Here is a 17,346-nt window from a genome sequence, read left to right on the forward strand (position 1 = left end):
GGCCTGTGGAAAGATACCTGAAAGAAGAGATGTGTTCACAATCTGTAGAAGATCAGAAGTCAAACAATTGGAAACATTAGTACTTACTTACTAAAGTACTTACGTACTTTTACGGACTTTTAGTACTTTTACTTAAGTAAAGGATCTAAATACTTCTTCGTCCACTGATCATACGGTATGTATGTATTTAACTCATGAAATAATTCATAATATTAATATAAAATTCCATTTTGACAAAAGAATCCGCTACTCACTCTGTCTCCCTTGGGTCCTGGGATACCACCAGTTCCTCTCTCTCCAGGCATACCCTGCAGGCCGGGGGGTCCCTGGGGTCCAGCCGCACCAGCTGGTCCAATGGCTCCCTGAATTAGAATTAGGAGATTAGTTGTCAGTACAAATCTTTCATATCTACTAGTATCTTATGAACAAATTGAAACTGAGTGGGGACCCTAGAAATAGAATCAGAGTAGAACAGTCGCACTGTTGCCTGCTCTGGAGGAGACTACTAGAACTGTTGGGTCCTTGTAAATTCTGGAGTGTGGTCTATCTGTATAGTGTCTTGAGATAACTCTTGTTATGAATTGATACTATAAATAAAATTGAATTGAATTGAACAGACATTGAACTTTTTGCATTGGTCATTTGACTATTCCCAAAGAAAATACTGCTCAGCCCTGTGCACTGACCATAGGATTAGAATGAGTTAGCATGCTACAACAGTCACCATCCTGCTATGTTGATTTGAATGGGAAGGTCTGTTCTTCTCTCATTTTAATTCCACTGTGGTAATATGCTGGTCCTCTTTTTCTTTAAAAATAACTGTTTATAAAAAGTATGCCAAAAAATCCTATTTTAAGTTCATTATTGATCTAAAATTCCTCAAAATTTCTCAAAAATGAGAACTTGACCAAAGCTGCAGGTTCATGACCAACATATTCACCAAGGAATGAATGGATAGAACAGATAGATTCAGATAGTTTAATACTTCATTCATTTTTTGGGAGTAATTTGATGTTTTGGGAAATACACATATTGATATAGTTTTTAAATTAGAAGTAAATTAGAAGGTAAAACCACTTTTATATGTACGGTAAAATATAAAGCTACAGCCAGCCAGTTAGCTTAGCTTAGCATAAAGACTGGAAACAGGAGAAAACAGCTAGCCTGGTAAAACAAAGGTAACAAAATGGACCTACCAGCACCTCTAAATCTCACTAATTATCATGTTATATCTTGTTTGTTTAATCACTACAAAATTAAAAATGTTAAAACAACACACTGTGTTAGACAGGGGGTTATGTGCCAGATGCCGTATTTATTTACCAAGGATGGTGAAGGTATCACCCGCCCTACTCTGCCTTCAATTGGTTTACCCTGAGTTTCTAACCCTAATCCCTAACCAATGTCACTCCTCTCGTCTAAACCTATCCAACCCAACCAAGAAAGGCAACAATTACTAGCCAATCAGAGGACAAGAAGTCCACCTTGAACCAATTTTGTTCTTATGGAATCAGAAATGCCTCAGAGCGCCAATTTGATTCTAAAAATAAAAACGATATCAAAGTCATACACTAACCTTGGGTCCATCGGTTCCAGGTGTTCCAGGAAGTCCACGAGGTCCCTGAAGACCCTGAGCTCCAGCACCACCCCGCTCACCAGGGAAACCACGTTCACCCTGTTAGGAGACAAAGAAACGGTATCAACAGGCGAAAATAGGAATGGTAGCAATAACTGAGAGGAGTGCTCAAATGTACCAGAATGATAAAACCCAGGTCTCAATGAATGAAACCATACCAACATAAATAAGTTGTATTTTTCATGTATGAACAGTATGTGTCACCAACACATACGTAATTGTCATACTTGAAATTACACTTTGCTTTGAAATCATTGGAAATGAAGATGTGAAGCTTTAACATGGAAACTCACTCTGGGTCCGACAGCACCAGGACTTCCAGCCTCTCCAGAAACACCCTGGACACAGAGAAGAGAGCACAGTTATATTCCTGTTTTTGAAAGTTACATTGCAACTGTTACACTTATATAAACTTATATATCGTAAAACTTCTGCTGAGTTTTTATTGTTAGTCCTAGTATAAAAAGCGAAAACAATCAATCGTATAACTAAATACAACTTCAATTGCAAATGTTGCGATGCAATTGAAAGTCATTTATCTAGGCTAAAAAAACTGCAGTGAGTAATGAGGCTTTTACACAGAGATCCTCATTCACAAACTTTAAAATATTTTGTATTTTCAGCTTTTAGTTTGATTTCCCCTGTATGACAGTGAAGCAACTTAGATATGGATCAACTTGAAAAAGCGGTGCAAAAATGAAATACAAAAAGTAAGAAATGTTAACTGATTAGATTTAGATGACCAAGATATTTACCTTGGCATATTGCTTTTAGATATTAGAATGCAATGTTACAGCAGTTACCCTTCACATAAATTACAAAAACAAATGAGTCAGGTAAGAAAAGGCAACCAGCTGCTGATAAAAACTGGGATATATCTTTTTGATACGCAAATACACCGAGTTATTTTTACCGTCTTGAACCAGAGACTGTTTTAGCTTGTCTTTAACTCTTTCACTCCCTTCATTTCTACGTAATGCTGTTATTTCCAGGAGTGGGGTGAATACTTAAAAAAAACATAATTTGGCATGTGGGTTGTACAATACAAGCTCTCGTTTACTTATAGTCTGTGTCCTGCGGGTTGAAGGAGTTTGACGTCAACAATACACCTACAGATGCAACAAATCCCGAGTAACAGGTTTGTTAGTAAGTCTCGCTCACCATGTCTCCAGGTTTTCCAGCCTCTCCTGGGGAACCAGACGGTCCAGGCAGACCCTGTTCAACAAAAGCAAAGGGATTGGGTATATCATATCTAGATAATTACTTACTAAGTCTGCTGTCTTCCTGAATAATTCTCTGTCCAACACTTAATTATATCCAAAGTTTGAACTCATACTGAAAATCAATGATACAAATATGATATTGATTTTTTTTGTTTTCCAGAGTGTGATGCGTTATTTGATGAGAAAGATAAGCTCACCTGGAAGCCAGGGGGTCCAGGCTGTCCTTGCTCTCCTCTCTCTCCAGCAGGTCCCTGTGATAGACCCAAACACAGGGAATCAGTCCAGGACTTATCACAGAAGACATATCTCACAACATGTGATCACGCTGAAATACTCACAGAAGGGCCAGGAGGTCCAGCAGGTCCAGTCTCACCATCTTTTCCAGACAGACCCTGTTCAGAGAGTATTTCAATTATGAAAAAGTGATCTGGAGACAAAGAAATTATCAATCCAATTCTAAGGTTGTGTTTTTCAGAGTGTAAAGTATTTATGGAGAAAATGTACTCACTCTCAGACCAGGGCGACCCACAAGACCTTTCTCTCCTGCCTTTCCAGCTTCACCCTGTTGGAGAGAAATCACAGTAAATGATCCATAGTGAGTATCTCTGCATTGCAGGGCTACAAGGTAAACAACAGTAGTGCTATTGGTAGTGATATTTGGCTACAAAAAAGCTAGACATGGATGCATTTAGACTATTTTATCAGGTTTTCATTATGCTGTATGAAGACACCCTTTGTGTTCCTATGCTCGACTCACATTGGCTCCCTTTGGTCCAGGGAATCCCATCACTCCTGGCTGTCCACGGGCTCCCTGAGGGCCGGGTGGGCCTGGGCGACCATCCTCACCAGAAGCACCCTGTCAAAGGCACGAGGTAAGAAATTAGCATTGAAACCCAGAAATAACAACTTGTGAGGTAAAACTTGAAAGTGCTCATTTTATATGCTAAGCTTGCACACAATATTATTATATTAGGGTGCACACACAAAAAAGGTTCAATACAAGGCTTTTATTTCAGAACTTCAGTGTTCAGTGATAAGCGTTGTGGTTGATGTTTCTTGTTTTCATAAACACGTGCTGTATTTTTGTCATATTTCTAAGTACTGTTCTGCTTAAAATGCAGCTGGGGAGCCACTTTGAATGTGTCAGCGGCTGTATTTTTTCAGTATCTCTAATTGTAAAAGTACATTTGTAAGGTACATTTTTACCTTTATGTGCATATGGCTGTTCAGGAAAATGTATATACATTTTGACACCAGCATACCATAACAAAGCAAACTGCTACTAATAGTCATTTCTTTTGCTTGTGATCTTTTAAAATCCCTTGTATCATTTCAGAACTGAAACACGCACAACTGTTCTTAAGCATGACAGGAAGCACCACTTCAGGATTATCATTGTACTCACAGAGGGTCCAACTTTGCCTTGAGGACCAGCATCTCCGGGACGGCCGGTAAGACCCTATGAGAGGCAAAGACATCATTCAAGAGGTGGGACAAATCTCGACAAAATCAATCAGATCAAAGCAACCACACTAAAGTCACTGTGTGACTGTTGTGACTCACTCTCGCGCCGGGGAGACCTGACTCTCCTGTGCGTCCAGGGTCTCCAGTAGCACCTTTGGGCCCAGCAGCACCAGGAACACCACGGTCACCAGGAGCACCCTGAGGAAGATAAGACATCAGTCAGTTCAACATCAGTCTGCTAGAGATATGGCAGCTCGTGTTATGACCAAAGCAGCATCTTTCTGGTGCTGCAGTATTTAGATTAAATCGACATGTTGACGGTGTCATTGAGGTGAAACAAGGACCCACCTTAGCACCAGCAAGACCATCTTGACCTGGGAAACCACGGTTACCAGGAGCTCCCTGGAAAGAATCACAGAAATACATTTGATTAGATTGGCCATACAATAGCAACAACTACTTCCTTATGTCACTTTTTTCCAATGTTATTGTACATCCAGATGACTTACTCTCTCTCCTGGAGGTCCAAGTGGTCCAGCAGTTCCAGGCTCTCCTCTTGCACCTCTCTTGCCTTCTTCACCAGCAGGGCCAGGAGGACCTTGAGGACCAAGGGGGCCCTGGGAGAATTAAGACATGTAAGTAAATCTCTGTAGTCTAATTCTAAAAGATGTATTACAATTATTATGGAATATATAGTCAAAAATCACTGAAAAACAAGTCCAGACAACTCACAAGCTCTCCCTTTGGTCCAGCTTCACCTTTGAATCCAGGAAGACCAGGGTCTCCCTAGGTATGGCAAGAAAGAAGAAAACCACAACAATGAATAATCATAACACAAACAGTGTATTGAGGTGTTCACATAGTTTTAGATTATTCCCAAGTGACTTACAGACTGTCCCTTTGGCCCCAGAGGTCCTGTAGCTCCCTGTGGTCCAGGTGGGCCACGGGGGCCGGGGAATCCAGGAGCACCAGCAATACCAGAAGCACCCTTCAAGGAAGAAAGAAACAACAACATATCAGAATAAAGTCAAACTGTAATTTTAATGAATTATAAATAATCATAAGGTAGTTTAGGACTCTACAGAGAGAGGACTTACAGCAGATCCTTTAGCTCCGGGAATACCATCAGTACCGGGGTTACCCTACATATGAAGAGAAGAAGCAATGCGTCACATTGTGTTGACAAAATATTAACAGAAAAGAAGCACAGTGTAAGAATGGTACCGTTGTATGAGTAAATTAAAATCGGCATGATCTGGATTAGTGAGGTTAAACAAACCGATGCTCCGGCAGGTCCGGGAGATCCTGGAGTACCGCCCTCTCCGCGGGGTCCCTGTGCACCTTCAGATCCACGGGCTCCAGTAGGACCAGCTTCTCCCTGACAGGAAACAATTCATTTATGATTAGAATGAGAAAAAAAGTAATTTATCATTTACCTATGAAGCCAACATGTGTTCCTTCATGTAGCACATATGTGTTGTATGTTCTTATATGTTCCCATATGTATAATTCTAAGTAGGTTAACTCAATTTGACATAACTACTAATTCATATTTGTCTTTCTTGAGAAGATTGTAGAGTGGTTTGTAGAATATACTTAAATTGAAATTTGAGTGTTTTTCTTCCAACAAACTGGACTAAAATAAAGAGAGATCAACTACTTTAGGAAGAACTAACTGAGTAATAAAGTAGAACCTGTGGCTGCAGTTAAATGACAATCCCCAGGCTTTTTTGGTTGCAAATTTTAGTGGTAGTTCATGATAATGTGATGTGCACAAACCTTGGCTCCTGGAGATCCTGGGAAACCTGGAGCTCCAGCAGGACCAACAGGCCCCTGTTGACAGAACAATAATCTGCAGGTTAGGGTGCATGTCTCATCCATTTGTTGCTTGTGTTATCAAAGGCATAACCACCTAAACAAGATTACAAAAGGAAAATCAATTGAATGAATTGAATACAAAGTGGGAACTATGATACTCACAGGTGGACCAGCGGGACCAGGCAAACCATCATTTCCACGGGCACCCTGAGGAGTAATAAGACAGGATGGTCAATGAAGGGACCATAACATTGTATGCTTCTTAAAGTTGTTACAAACATTGTACAGAAAACAAAAAAATAGTGATGCTCAGTGGATTGGAGCAGCCATGAGTTTGTTACTCACTGCAGATCCAGCAGCTCCAGAACGCCCCCTCTCACCAGGAAGACCACGTGGGCCCTACGACAGAAGATACAACTGTTCAGTTTATCTTGACTATTATGGAACACACAGTATACAGTAGCTGTAATTTACAAAACAAGTATTTATCTTCTTCAGCATCCCATTCTGTTACTGTATTCATTTGACAGACCAGATAAAGCCCTGGAGTCTCACCATGGGTCCAGGGGCGCCGTTCTCCCCTGCAGAACCAGACTCGCCCTGATGGGAACAACAATCAGAAAAATTAGAAGAAGTGAGCAAAAAACAATTAAAGAAGTTGCTAATCAATTATAATTTGGTTATGTTATTGCACAAAAGATACATGTGGTGGTTTTACCTTGGCTCCTGCGGCACCAGTTTCTCCCTTAGCTCCATCCAGACCAGGATGACCCTACAGGAAAACATAACGGGACTCATCAGCACCTCACACATCAATTAGTCTTCAGGTGTAATAAAAGAGCATAATTTGTTCTGCTGCTTTTGTTTAGCAGTAAATGTTAAAACTCACTCTGTGTCCTTTGATTCCAGGAAGTCCAGGAGTTCCAGGGAATCCACGAGCTCCCTAAAAATACAAAATCACCACATTTTTACATGACAAAAACATCTCATCTCTGTTTTCTTCTCCTGACTTTGATATATGCTGTAATCCTGAAGGTAGTCACCTGAGGCCCTGCAGGTCCACGCTCACCAGCTTTTCCTGGTTTACCAGCTTCGCCCTAGAAACAAACAGGAAGTGGGATGAGTATTTCTCCAAGCAGTGTACAGCAGCTGCTTGATACAGTGTAACTGCACCTTAGAGGAAAGATGTACTGCACCAGTACTGCTAGGAGAAAGAGAGTGCCCCCTAGTGGTACATATGGTGAAAGGGGTAGGGAACTTATACAAAAGATGTGTATATGTTTGATCAAGTCAAGTATCATTGTAAAATAATAGTAAGGCAATAAAGTAAAATGTTAACATTATTCCTTGGGACATAAGAGAATAACTTTATTACATCAAATGTTTTACTCTGTTCTTAAAAAAAATGTGGTTTGCGTTGACCTGTGTAGGTTTTGCACTTATGATTTAATATGCAGTGGGTACGAAGATAATAATACTAATAATAAACTTTATTTATACAGAACTTTACAAAACAAAGGTACATGGTTAAAACAGGAATGGAAAATGGAAATAAAATACCCAAAAGTAACACTAAAAATAGAAAGCAATAATATTCACAAGATAAGAAAAGTTGGTCAATAAAATAATTAGTAAATGAAGCCTTGACACTCACATCACTTCCAGGTTTTCCAGAAGGTCCAGGTGGTCCACGAGGTCCCAGTGCTCCCTGTTTTAAAAACACACACAGATTAACCCTAAGTATCAGTCATCTCATTGATCCAAAGATTATTACAAAGTCATAGTTACAGACTTTGGGATGCAAAATGCAAACACTGCCTTTACACTTTCCAGCTGTTGCATTACATTTTTAGCTAAATTTGGTGACGGTGTCAATGAATTTTACTGAGTGAGAGAAGTCAAACAGCAATAGACTTATATATGATAGATAGATATTTATTTATTTAAATATGTTTATAACAATTTTATAATGAGCATATGCTTCCGTGGAAGTAGGTGCTGTTGGTAAAACCTAAACATTACAGCAAATGTGAGCAGTATAGTATGAAATCAGTCTGTCGGTCGCATAGATGCATTCTGGGATATGTGTTAATACTTACAGCTGGGCCAGGCTCTCCAGCCTCTCCAGGGCTACCTTGGAAACCCTGTGGTCCCTATAGGTACAAATAAAAATGCAAATAATGTATTAATTTATGCCAACAATTCTCCTCTGCATATTTGTACAGTAGCTGTTTGATTAGTGCTGTAATGCATGTACTTACAGGAGCTCCACTAGGTCCAGGGGGGCCACGAGGTCCCATAGGACCCTGAAAGAGAAACACAAGACATTCAGATAATGTTTTAAGTGTGACAAATTAATCTAAGAAGTAGCTTGAAATCTATGTGTTGGAGTGAAAACACTAGACCACAAGGTGGCAGCATTGCAATGATTATTATTTACACTTCTCTTCAGCAGCAACTCTAAGACAAGCTTATTGTTATAATGAGGTTTTGTTGTTTTTTCATTATGAGAGATAGAAATGTTTATATACCAAAAACATACACATACACTGATCCTGTGAGAAATGTTCACTGTGAACAGCACTACTTACCATTGGTCCCTGCATCACACCCATCTGAGCACCTCCAGCCTTCTCATCAAAACCTCCAGCCATCTGAGCAGCAAAATTCTGTAAAACACAAAACAGACAGAGACTGAGAGTCAATTAGGATAGTTTATCCTGGCTGAGCTGCTGGGGCTTAGTAGGTCATTACACAAAGCAGCAAGTGAAGGACAATTCTGGTAGTTCAGTTGCCATGAAAGAAAATAGGAAGCATACATTTGCCTGCTAAAGTAACTCACTATTTTTACCCTTCATGATTCTGTAAAAGAATACTATACAAGTAAACTGCAGTCCATTTAGGACAGTAGTGTGCCTTCACATGCTTCCCTCTTCCTTTTTTGAATCAAAAGCGAATGAACTCATTTTGAGATTCCTCTAATGAACAAGACAAATGTGGCAGAAGAAGTCTCAAAGGAAGCACAGACATTCATTCATTCATTCATCAGTTCAATGCACCCTGTAATTTGCAATAGTAGAGAACACAATGGGTTTAGTGATGCTAAAGACATAAATAATGCTTGTGATTTATATCAACAATTTACCATTAAGTCCTCTCTATATATTTAGACCTCTGTTTTAAATGTTTCTTCCTACCATTGTGTTATACGTGATATGGGATTAACAATGTGCTGTTGGGACTTAAATTTGAGGAGAAAAGGTGGTTTTGTTAAACTGTTTATCATGTGTTGCAGAAGTTCCCTCAGACTCACCCCTCCAAGTCCTGGTGGTCCGGGTGGGCCAGCGGGTCCTGGGTTCCCAGGGGTGCCAGGCTCACCATCTCTTCCACGAGGTCCTGCATTTCCCTAGGGAAAAACAGAGAAGGTGATTTTCTCCAAGTTCATCAGGAGTACTAAAGAAGATTTCAGGTCAGATGTGTTTTTTTAATCAATGCCTTTTACAACCAAACATTGGTTGAAGAAGCCTCATATCTGTTGCATGATGATTATATTTTGATGTTCCTTCACACGAGTAATTAAAACACTGCAAGCTCACACTATAAAGAATTCTGTTAGATCAATTATTAGACTGATCAGAACTGTTGTTGCTTGAACTAATATTTGGTAGACCAAGTCTGAAATCACACATTAATAGCAGACAATTTCTTCTAAATGATATACTGAGTAGATCGGTGGAGAAGATGGTGATGGTGTTTTTTGGGCACAGTGTGTTTTCTCTTACCTTATCACCCTTTGCGCCAGCTTCTCCACGTACTCCCTGCTCACCTGGGGGGCCCTGCAAAAAAAAAAATCTATTTGTCTCAGTAAGATTCCAAGGATGGCCATAACTATTCAGAGCAAAAACACATTATTGTAGTGTAGAAATAATATAATAAACAAAGAAATGTCCCCTTTTAATCTCAATAAAATGAATAAAAATGTATAGTATTTACCATAGGGCCTGGTGGTCCCTTTGGCCCGACAACCTGCACAAAGGGCAATAAAAAAGATTTTGCAAATGACTCATTTTCATTACAGAACCAATCTCTCATGTTGTTTCCAGTTGGACCAGTTTCTGAACAACTCAAATTAGAGAACATTCCAGCGTTGTAGGAGGTGGACATCAAACTAATCTGATGAAGATTTAGTTTGACAGGACAAGTTTTGTCAAAAACATCACCTCCTCTTAACCTCTGGAAATGGACTGACTTTGTTCATCCGACATGTGCACTTGCAGCAAAGTTGCTGATAGGATCTAAGAGGATTTGATAGGGTTCATTATGTCCAAGGAATGTGGGGTTTTTCCTCATGTAATAGAAAGTTCAATGAGGGATTGTGGGACATTGTAGTTAGCCAGCGAGAAACTACCACGCTATGATCCAAAATGTTTAAATCTCAAGAAAAAGTGGGATTATCAATGAATAACAAATAACTACACTTGTTCAGCGTTTGAAAATAACTCAAAAAGTCAAGAGAGAAATGTCACATTCAACAAACCTCTCAAGTACTTGAGATATGTTTGCATTGTATAGATAATTGTTACGTAAATGATTGAGCACAATGAAGGATATATAAAGATCCTATACAAGAAAACAAAAGTCTGTAATTATGTATTCCAAATAAAAGCACCAGAGAAGCAAAATTTGTTGTCTGAGCTAAATGAACACTCGGGCAGGTAATGAGTTTGTGTTTGAAGCAGTTTAGAGTGGACGTTTTCAGTACAACAATGAGACATTACTTCCCTGCAGAGGATTCATACTTACATCTGCAATCTCTCCTGGTTCACCTTTCTGGCCCTGATTGATAAGAGAAAGACGGGATATCAGTGGGCTAAACAACTTTACTGAGAAACAAACTACTTCAAGCTTCAGCTTTTATAAGAAAATGTTATTGTATAATGTTTGCATACTGTTACTTGTTGAGTGAATGGATATCAGTCAACCTACTGCCTCACCTTAGCACCAATCGTTTCTGTGTTCAGATGGATGTTTGAAGGGGAGGAAAAAGAACAAAACATTAAACGTGTACAAGTACAAACAACTCAGACACTTGATTGCTTTGAATCCTAGTTTGTGATTCTTAGGAAAGGAGACCTGCAAGCAAATCTAACAATGCTAAAGTGATCAAAAACCATTCACCAGACCCAGAGGCAAAGAACCCATCCAGATTATGCAGTATAAATGGTGAAATGTGACTCCAAGAGGGATGAAGCCAAAGCAAACATGGACTAGGAGACAAGAATAATGTATTTATGTCCAATCATTAAAGCAAAATAGTGAAAGTAAGAAAAAGGTAAGCAAGCTTTAACAGCCAAGCATAACTTATTAAATAAAGCATGGCAGCCAGTGCCAGTAAGCTTTTTGATAATGTTATATATTGTGTAAATTTATACCAAACATGAGGGAATGAATTTATGTTTCAGTAATCTTAAACGTATTCTTTTCCTGATGGCCTGGATAATCCACAACTGAACAAGACCTCAGATGTCACCTAAAGTTGTGATTTGGGTATATTAACCTTTTGGTATATACAAAAACACACCTGTATATGTTATCTTTTTAACAGCTTTGTATCAATTTGATTAGATAAATAAGTTAAAATCATTGTCATTTTCATTCACCAGGAGGTCTCTTAGGACGCCACCGGACTACAGTTGCTCCTGACAAGGTTTGAACCTTTGACAGGTTCCTTTATAGAGTCCTGACATGACATAAAAGACTTTGGTCCCTCTCTGAGGACAACTTTATGTTGTAGAAGATGTCCAAATGAGTCCATTAAATCATTGAGTTGAGGCTCAGTGTGGATGCAGGCTTCATCTTAGTCATGAGGTAAAAAAGCAGAAAGTGTCTCTACAGGTTTAGGTGAGAACCAGACAACACATCTCAGGATTCATCCAATTCTTCATGGAAAAGGCTTTCATTGGGAATAAGAGATCCTGACAATGTGGCTTATATGGTCTCCATCCAAACCAAGCATGTAGAGGGCCACTTTGGAATCGGGAACATCATTAATGTTACTGACTTATTCAAAATGATGAAAGTAAAATGTTTTATAACAGCCAAATCAATAGATCAGTGACTGCTGCTGCTCCAATCAGGCACACTATTTAGATCCTAAGGCAGTTCCCCATTCAAAAGTGTAAGCCAGGGTAAGATAAATGCAAGCTAAAAAAGTAATTTATTTATGGGTATTTGAATAAATAAATTACAACCAATGGGGGCACTGGCATCAGCAGGGCAGATGGGACAGCACTCTCCAGATGGGATGAGAGGGTTGGCACATTCTTTGATCTCCTCGCAGATTATCTCATCACACAGAACCGCTCCGCTGTCACACACACAGATACGACACGGCTCGGGCTTCCACACATCCTTATCATTATACTGCTGGCCGTCCTGGATGCAGCCACCTGCTTCCTCTGTAGGTGGCCAGCAGGGGGCGCGTGGCAGGTGGACAGAGAAGGAAGAAAGAGAGGATGGTTCAAGAGAGAATCAGATAGGAAAAGGAATTGAGGTTTATACAGTGTTGAGGGTTGGAAAAGCAGATGTTAAAAAAGAGAAGGAAGTGGGAGTAAGAGGATGAAAGGGGGTCAAAAGGCATGGCAAGAAAAGGGGAGGAGTAATAGCAGTGTGGGGGGTAAGATGGAGGAGTGGTTAGTGAATAAAGGAGGAAAGAGAAAGATAAAAGTTATCCTGTATCAAATAACAGCTCTGAACACTTCGTAAAGTGCTGCAGAGTGCACAAAAAGTCACATTCAAAAAAACAGCATGACACGATAAAACATACGAGTGTGATTGCATGATGTTCATGAATAGAAAGTTCTTTGTTCCTTACCCTGGTACAAATCAGTAGCTGTACTGTATAACTCATTGAGCAGGCGAGAAAATGCTCCAAGTTTTCGTATGGAGATTTTTATAGCAGCATAAAATGTGATGTCAACAAGAGCCGCAGTTAACAGCTGTGTCTGAAGCGCTAGTTGAGGTATTTCACGTTGTTGGCTGAGTATATTTGGCTGAGTATATTTAACCTGCAGGTCTGCTCTCCTGCTCTTATGAATGAACCTCTCTTACAGGGTACTGTGTCCAATTGACAAGCTGCTGCCTTAAGTAAACACTGGGTCCTTCTAAATTTCTCCATCTGTATCCCATGGCGGTGTCAGAAGCAGTGCAAACACTTTGGGGAATTAAGAATGGGTGATTTGTTTAAGGTATACATAGTTTAGGGCTGGGCCTACTAACTGCTGTTATTTATTTTTTTAAGCATATTTGTGAAAGTGACACTTAGCCCAAACATGTAACAATGAGGTTTGATTCCTGAACTGAAATATTTGCTTTCTACTTCCCCACCACTTCTGTTTTACAATATATGGGTTACTGTAATGCCAAAAGCTTATTAAGGCTACAAAAGAGGGAATTGAAAGCACTAACGTGAAGTCCATCTTGCTATAAATACAACTGTATGTCCATCATCTGTTGACTCCCTGCTGTGCTCTCCCTTCCCGCTACCCTTTGAGCCTGCTAGCCTGGGGTCAAGCACTGTCTGGCCCTGTCACTTCACATCATCAAAACCCCCGAATCAGCTCCAGCCAAATCATGTAGGTGAGGTTTACGTATATTTTTACATGTCTTTTAAAACAGTTAAAGAGAAAAAGACGAAAATCAATAAATCCTGATGTCAATCTTCAGACGTACAGAAGTGTTTCTGCCACATAGTGGTAGAAAAAAAGTAATCCAAAGACATTTAATGTAGCAAGAGGCCTGATTAAGCCGATCTACTGCTGAAAACTGGGACTACAGAATGAGCAAACACAGCAGTGTGGGCTGAGCAGCAGGACCCAGGTGAGGACAAACAGACACTTGTTCACCTGGTCCTCCATCCCACGCAGATGTGCCTTGACAGCCTCACCTTTCCTACAGAAAGAAATGGACTGGCATATTTGGAAAGACGGATTGACATGATGCATTGGAAACAATCAACAACTACATAACTGTAAAAAAGCATGTAATGCTGGCCTTAGCACAAAAAAAGAGTTGTGCACTTCCTGTTCTTCATTTGACATCAACAACATTGGCATTGTATCTGCTTCTCACTATTCTTCTGAGACATCAGGTAGAGAAGATTGGGAAGGCAAAACAAAGTTGGTGATATCATCAGAATAAAGATCCGCATTTCTTTTGTAAGTAAAAAGAAAAGAGTCAAGAAAAACTTGCAACTTACGGTCGTCCTCTTCCTGACATCTGACCACGGATAGTAAAACAACTTGGAATGCTACAAGTAGCAGAACAGTCCTTGAGTCCACAAAGCTGAACATGTCTAAATATTAGACATGCAGTAGCTAGGGTGAGAAGTGAAGGATGAGACCAGGCGTTCAGTCAGTGGTGTGTTAAGTGTGTGTTCCCAGAGACTTATGGCACCATGCAGTCAAACCCTCCAAAACCTAAGTGGAATCCAACGCGGGGCCCCAGCTGGCACTCTTCACCCACCGCGTCAGGGCAAGCACCGCGGTTTTATGTCCACTGTGCCTCGTATGGATCTTCGTATATTCCAAAACACCAGTCCTTCCCCCAGACCCCCTGTCAGGTTGAAACCTGAACCTCATCTCCCTCCCCTTCAATCCAGCAGCATCTACTCTCCCAGGGTTATTTTTTTTTAACTCAAGCCCTCCTTCTTCCCTTGACCTGCTTGGCCTGGCCAGGCCAAGAGATGCACCTTCACTTTCAACTTAGAAAGGCTTCTACTTGTAGCAGAGCACAGGTCAAGCTCTGACTCAGCACAGGCCAGGGTGTCAGCTAATTCCAAAAAGCTGTCTGAATCAAGGGTGACAGATTTTTTGGGTGATTTTCAGGGCAAATAATCTGTATTACAATGACTCAATTTGTAATTTTCTATAATGAAAGTAATAGTTTAGTGATGAGTACACACTACTTTCAAGGTGCATTCTGAAAATCAGATATGTTATGGAGTACATATATGCACACATACATATGATTATGTTAGATGTTTAAAGAAAATAGTTATTTACTGCTTGATCTTCATCTGAAAGCTGATTAGACTAACTATAGTATTGTCTTCATCAAATTATCTTTACTATGTCTATGTATGTATCTTCAAGAATAGAACTTTATTAACCAAACCAAAACAATTTAAAAGAGAATTATACTTCCGGTCGATTTTTTTTTACTCAAACATATTAGACACAAAATCACTGTGTGATTAAACATAGTTTTCCTCTAATTGCTGTGAAACTAAACTGGAAGTACTCTCTCAGACGTGTTGCTTGACTGAACATTGTGGCTTTCATCTGACTGCTAGATACAGCTTGACATTTTTTTGTATATACGAGGTCTCAAATATTCTAGCAAGGGCAAAAACTAAGTGCTAATTTCTCGTAAATAATGAGATGCCATGTGCAGTTAAACTCTCAGGTTATAGGAACTCAAAACTGGGTCAGTAGGGTTGTTTGTTGCAGTCTAGTCTCATGGATTATAAAATAATCTGCAGACTTTAGACAACGGTAAAGTGTTGAGCTGACCAACCCACAGTGCAGTTATGTAATGTTCCCATTGCGGTCAAACGTTCTGAGAGCATTGTCTGTTTGGACCAAGACCATTGGCAAGAGGTTGTGAGATCCAATTAAAAAAACAATCCAACTGTGGCTCACATAGAAGGACATGTTCCTGGAAATATAATTAAAAATGTTCTGCATTCAGCAAACAAATATTATAATCATGTCTAAGGATCACTTCCCCATATGTAATTCAATTGTCCAGTAGGTCTGTAACAGGATTTGTTTACCTTCATAGAAAATTCCTGATAAATTAGCACATATATGCCAGAATTATCTATTATGAAGCTGAGCCAGAAGGGTGATGAAACGTCTGTGTGATCTTTATCATGTACCTCTCTCTAGATAGGCCAGGTGAGTGGGCTTGAAAGGGCGTCTTTGTCATGAGGAGAGGCACGGTAATTCCAGGGTCACAACCTTCTACTGAGCTCCCTTCATTCCACATACAGGAAATAAAGATTTAAAGCTCTCTTCTACCAGATGTATGAACTGTTTGGTATATTAGAATTGTGTTTATGTAAGAAGTTGGTATAACACTGCAGCCTGCTTGTACTCCAATTTTCTTGCAGTCCTCATCCTCTGTGACTATAAAGAGTGATCATTACAGGACAGATCAGCACAGTACAGTATCCTGGTTTTGTAGGATCTTCTGGTTTTAGTAATCTCAAATTTACCAGGACATTACAACCAGTTATGATAGCGATGAGTCCAGCAACAAAAACATTTCAAGAATTTAAACAGCCACTTACCCAGCTGAATAAATAAACGAAGGCCCTTAGACAACAGAGGGATTATACAGTGCCATTCTGCTCTAACACTGGGTCTAGTTTGCTGTGTCAGGTCAAGTCTTTGTTGCTGGTTCACGTAAAGAAAGACGAAGTTGCAGTACTGCTGGAAGGGACTTTAACTTAGGGAATGACTGAGAGCCTGTTATATTACAGATGTTAACACAGGTACAGTACGCTTGAACAGCTCCTCTTGGAAAAAAGGCAGGAGTTTAGCACAGTACAGTAATAGCAAGAGAAACCAAACCACCCTGAACTCATAGCAGAAAAGAATAAAGTGACTACAAAGAGCAGTGGATTATGCCTTGTCAGAGGAAGCTACTCTGAGGGAAACAGAACTCACATAACTCTAGAGATGCTAAAGAAGTGACTGCCACCATATATTGCATCCTACAAGTGCAGAGGATTTATAATCTCAAAACAAGAGCACAGCTGAGAGCTGTGGAGCCGTCCTTCAACATTCATCCGCCACTGCTCTCTTTAAAACCATGTTGCAGCAATGTCACTGAATACCAAAGCAACTACAGATCTGTATCAATGTACAGCAGGAATACTGAGTTCATTTCAGCTCTACACATCCTTTTTTCTCTGGTGCTCTGACTGTATACTGCCTTCTGCCGTCTCCCAGCACACACAATAGGCCTCTGTGTGCACGGCCCGCGGAATGCTGCGAGATGGCAGGGCAGTGGGATAGCTGCATGGTGAGGATGGGGGTTGGTGGGTGAGGAAGGGTGTGGAAGGTAGGAGGATGAAGGAGGAGGGGTTGGTTTGAGGGTAGGGGAAGGGGAAGAGATGTCAGTGACGGAAGGAGGGTG

General features: G+C 40.1%; 1 protein-coding gene across 2 annotated transcripts in view; it reads right to left on the reverse strand.

Annotated features, from left to right (window-relative positions):
* LOC117947721 (collagen alpha-1(II) chain-like) overlaps positions 1 to 14,722 on the reverse strand; it is a 25,323-nt gene extending 10,601 nt beyond the window's left edge. The window contains exons 1-34 of one of the 2 annotated variants that reach the window (XM_034876898.1): positions 14,399 to 14,722; positions 12,393 to 12,599; positions 11,136 to 11,152; positions 10,945 to 10,977; positions 10,135 to 10,167; positions 9,924 to 9,977; positions 9,455 to 9,547; positions 8,733 to 8,810; positions 8,403 to 8,447; positions 8,241 to 8,294; positions 7,796 to 7,849; positions 7,185 to 7,238; positions 7,031 to 7,084; positions 6,860 to 6,913; positions 6,697 to 6,741; positions 6,487 to 6,540; positions 6,304 to 6,348; positions 6,103 to 6,156; positions 5,603 to 5,701; positions 5,421 to 5,465; positions 5,213 to 5,311; positions 5,056 to 5,109; positions 4,833 to 4,940; positions 4,672 to 4,725; positions 4,423 to 4,521; positions 4,265 to 4,318; positions 3,617 to 3,715; positions 3,368 to 3,421; positions 3,198 to 3,251; positions 3,057 to 3,110; positions 2,798 to 2,851; positions 1,930 to 1,974; positions 1,577 to 1,675; positions 255 to 362 (exon numbers count right to left, since the gene is read on the reverse strand). In XM_034876898.1, coding sequence (XP_034732789.1) covers positions 255 to 362; positions 1,577 to 1,675; positions 1,930 to 1,974; positions 2,798 to 2,851; positions 3,057 to 3,110; positions 3,198 to 3,251; positions 3,368 to 3,421; positions 3,617 to 3,715; positions 4,265 to 4,318; positions 4,423 to 4,521; positions 4,672 to 4,725; positions 4,833 to 4,940; positions 5,056 to 5,109; positions 5,213 to 5,311; positions 5,421 to 5,465; positions 5,603 to 5,701; positions 6,103 to 6,156; positions 6,304 to 6,348; positions 6,487 to 6,540; positions 6,697 to 6,741; positions 6,860 to 6,913; positions 7,031 to 7,084; positions 7,185 to 7,238; positions 7,796 to 7,849; positions 8,241 to 8,294; positions 8,403 to 8,447; positions 8,733 to 8,810; positions 9,455 to 9,547; positions 9,924 to 9,977; positions 10,135 to 10,167; positions 10,945 to 10,977; positions 11,136 to 11,152; positions 12,393 to 12,599; positions 14,399 to 14,492 — 2,301 coding nt within the window. In that variant the 5' untranslated portion in view covers positions 14,493 to 14,722. The remainder of the gene's footprint in view (positions 1 to 254; positions 363 to 1,576; positions 1,676 to 1,929; positions 1,975 to 2,797; positions 2,852 to 3,056; positions 3,111 to 3,197; positions 3,252 to 3,367; positions 3,422 to 3,616; positions 3,716 to 4,264; positions 4,319 to 4,422; positions 4,522 to 4,671; positions 4,726 to 4,832; positions 4,941 to 5,055; positions 5,110 to 5,212; positions 5,312 to 5,420; positions 5,466 to 5,602; positions 5,702 to 6,102; positions 6,157 to 6,303; positions 6,349 to 6,486; positions 6,541 to 6,696; positions 6,742 to 6,859; positions 6,914 to 7,030; positions 7,085 to 7,184; positions 7,239 to 7,795; positions 7,850 to 8,240; positions 8,295 to 8,402; positions 8,448 to 8,732; positions 8,811 to 9,454; positions 9,548 to 9,923; positions 9,978 to 10,134; positions 10,168 to 10,944; positions 10,978 to 11,135; positions 11,153 to 12,392; positions 12,600 to 14,398) is intronic. The other variant, XM_034876899.1, reaches the window with a different exon arrangement.
* Between the last annotated feature and the right edge of the window lie 2,624 nt (positions 14,723 to 17,346).

This window comes from Etheostoma cragini, chromosome 7, assembly GCF_013103735.1.
Source record: "Etheostoma cragini isolate CJK2018 chromosome 7, CSU_Ecrag_1.0, whole genome shotgun sequence".
Classification (NCBI taxonomy): domain Eukaryota; kingdom Metazoa; phylum Chordata; class Actinopteri; order Perciformes; family Percidae; genus Etheostoma; species Etheostoma cragini.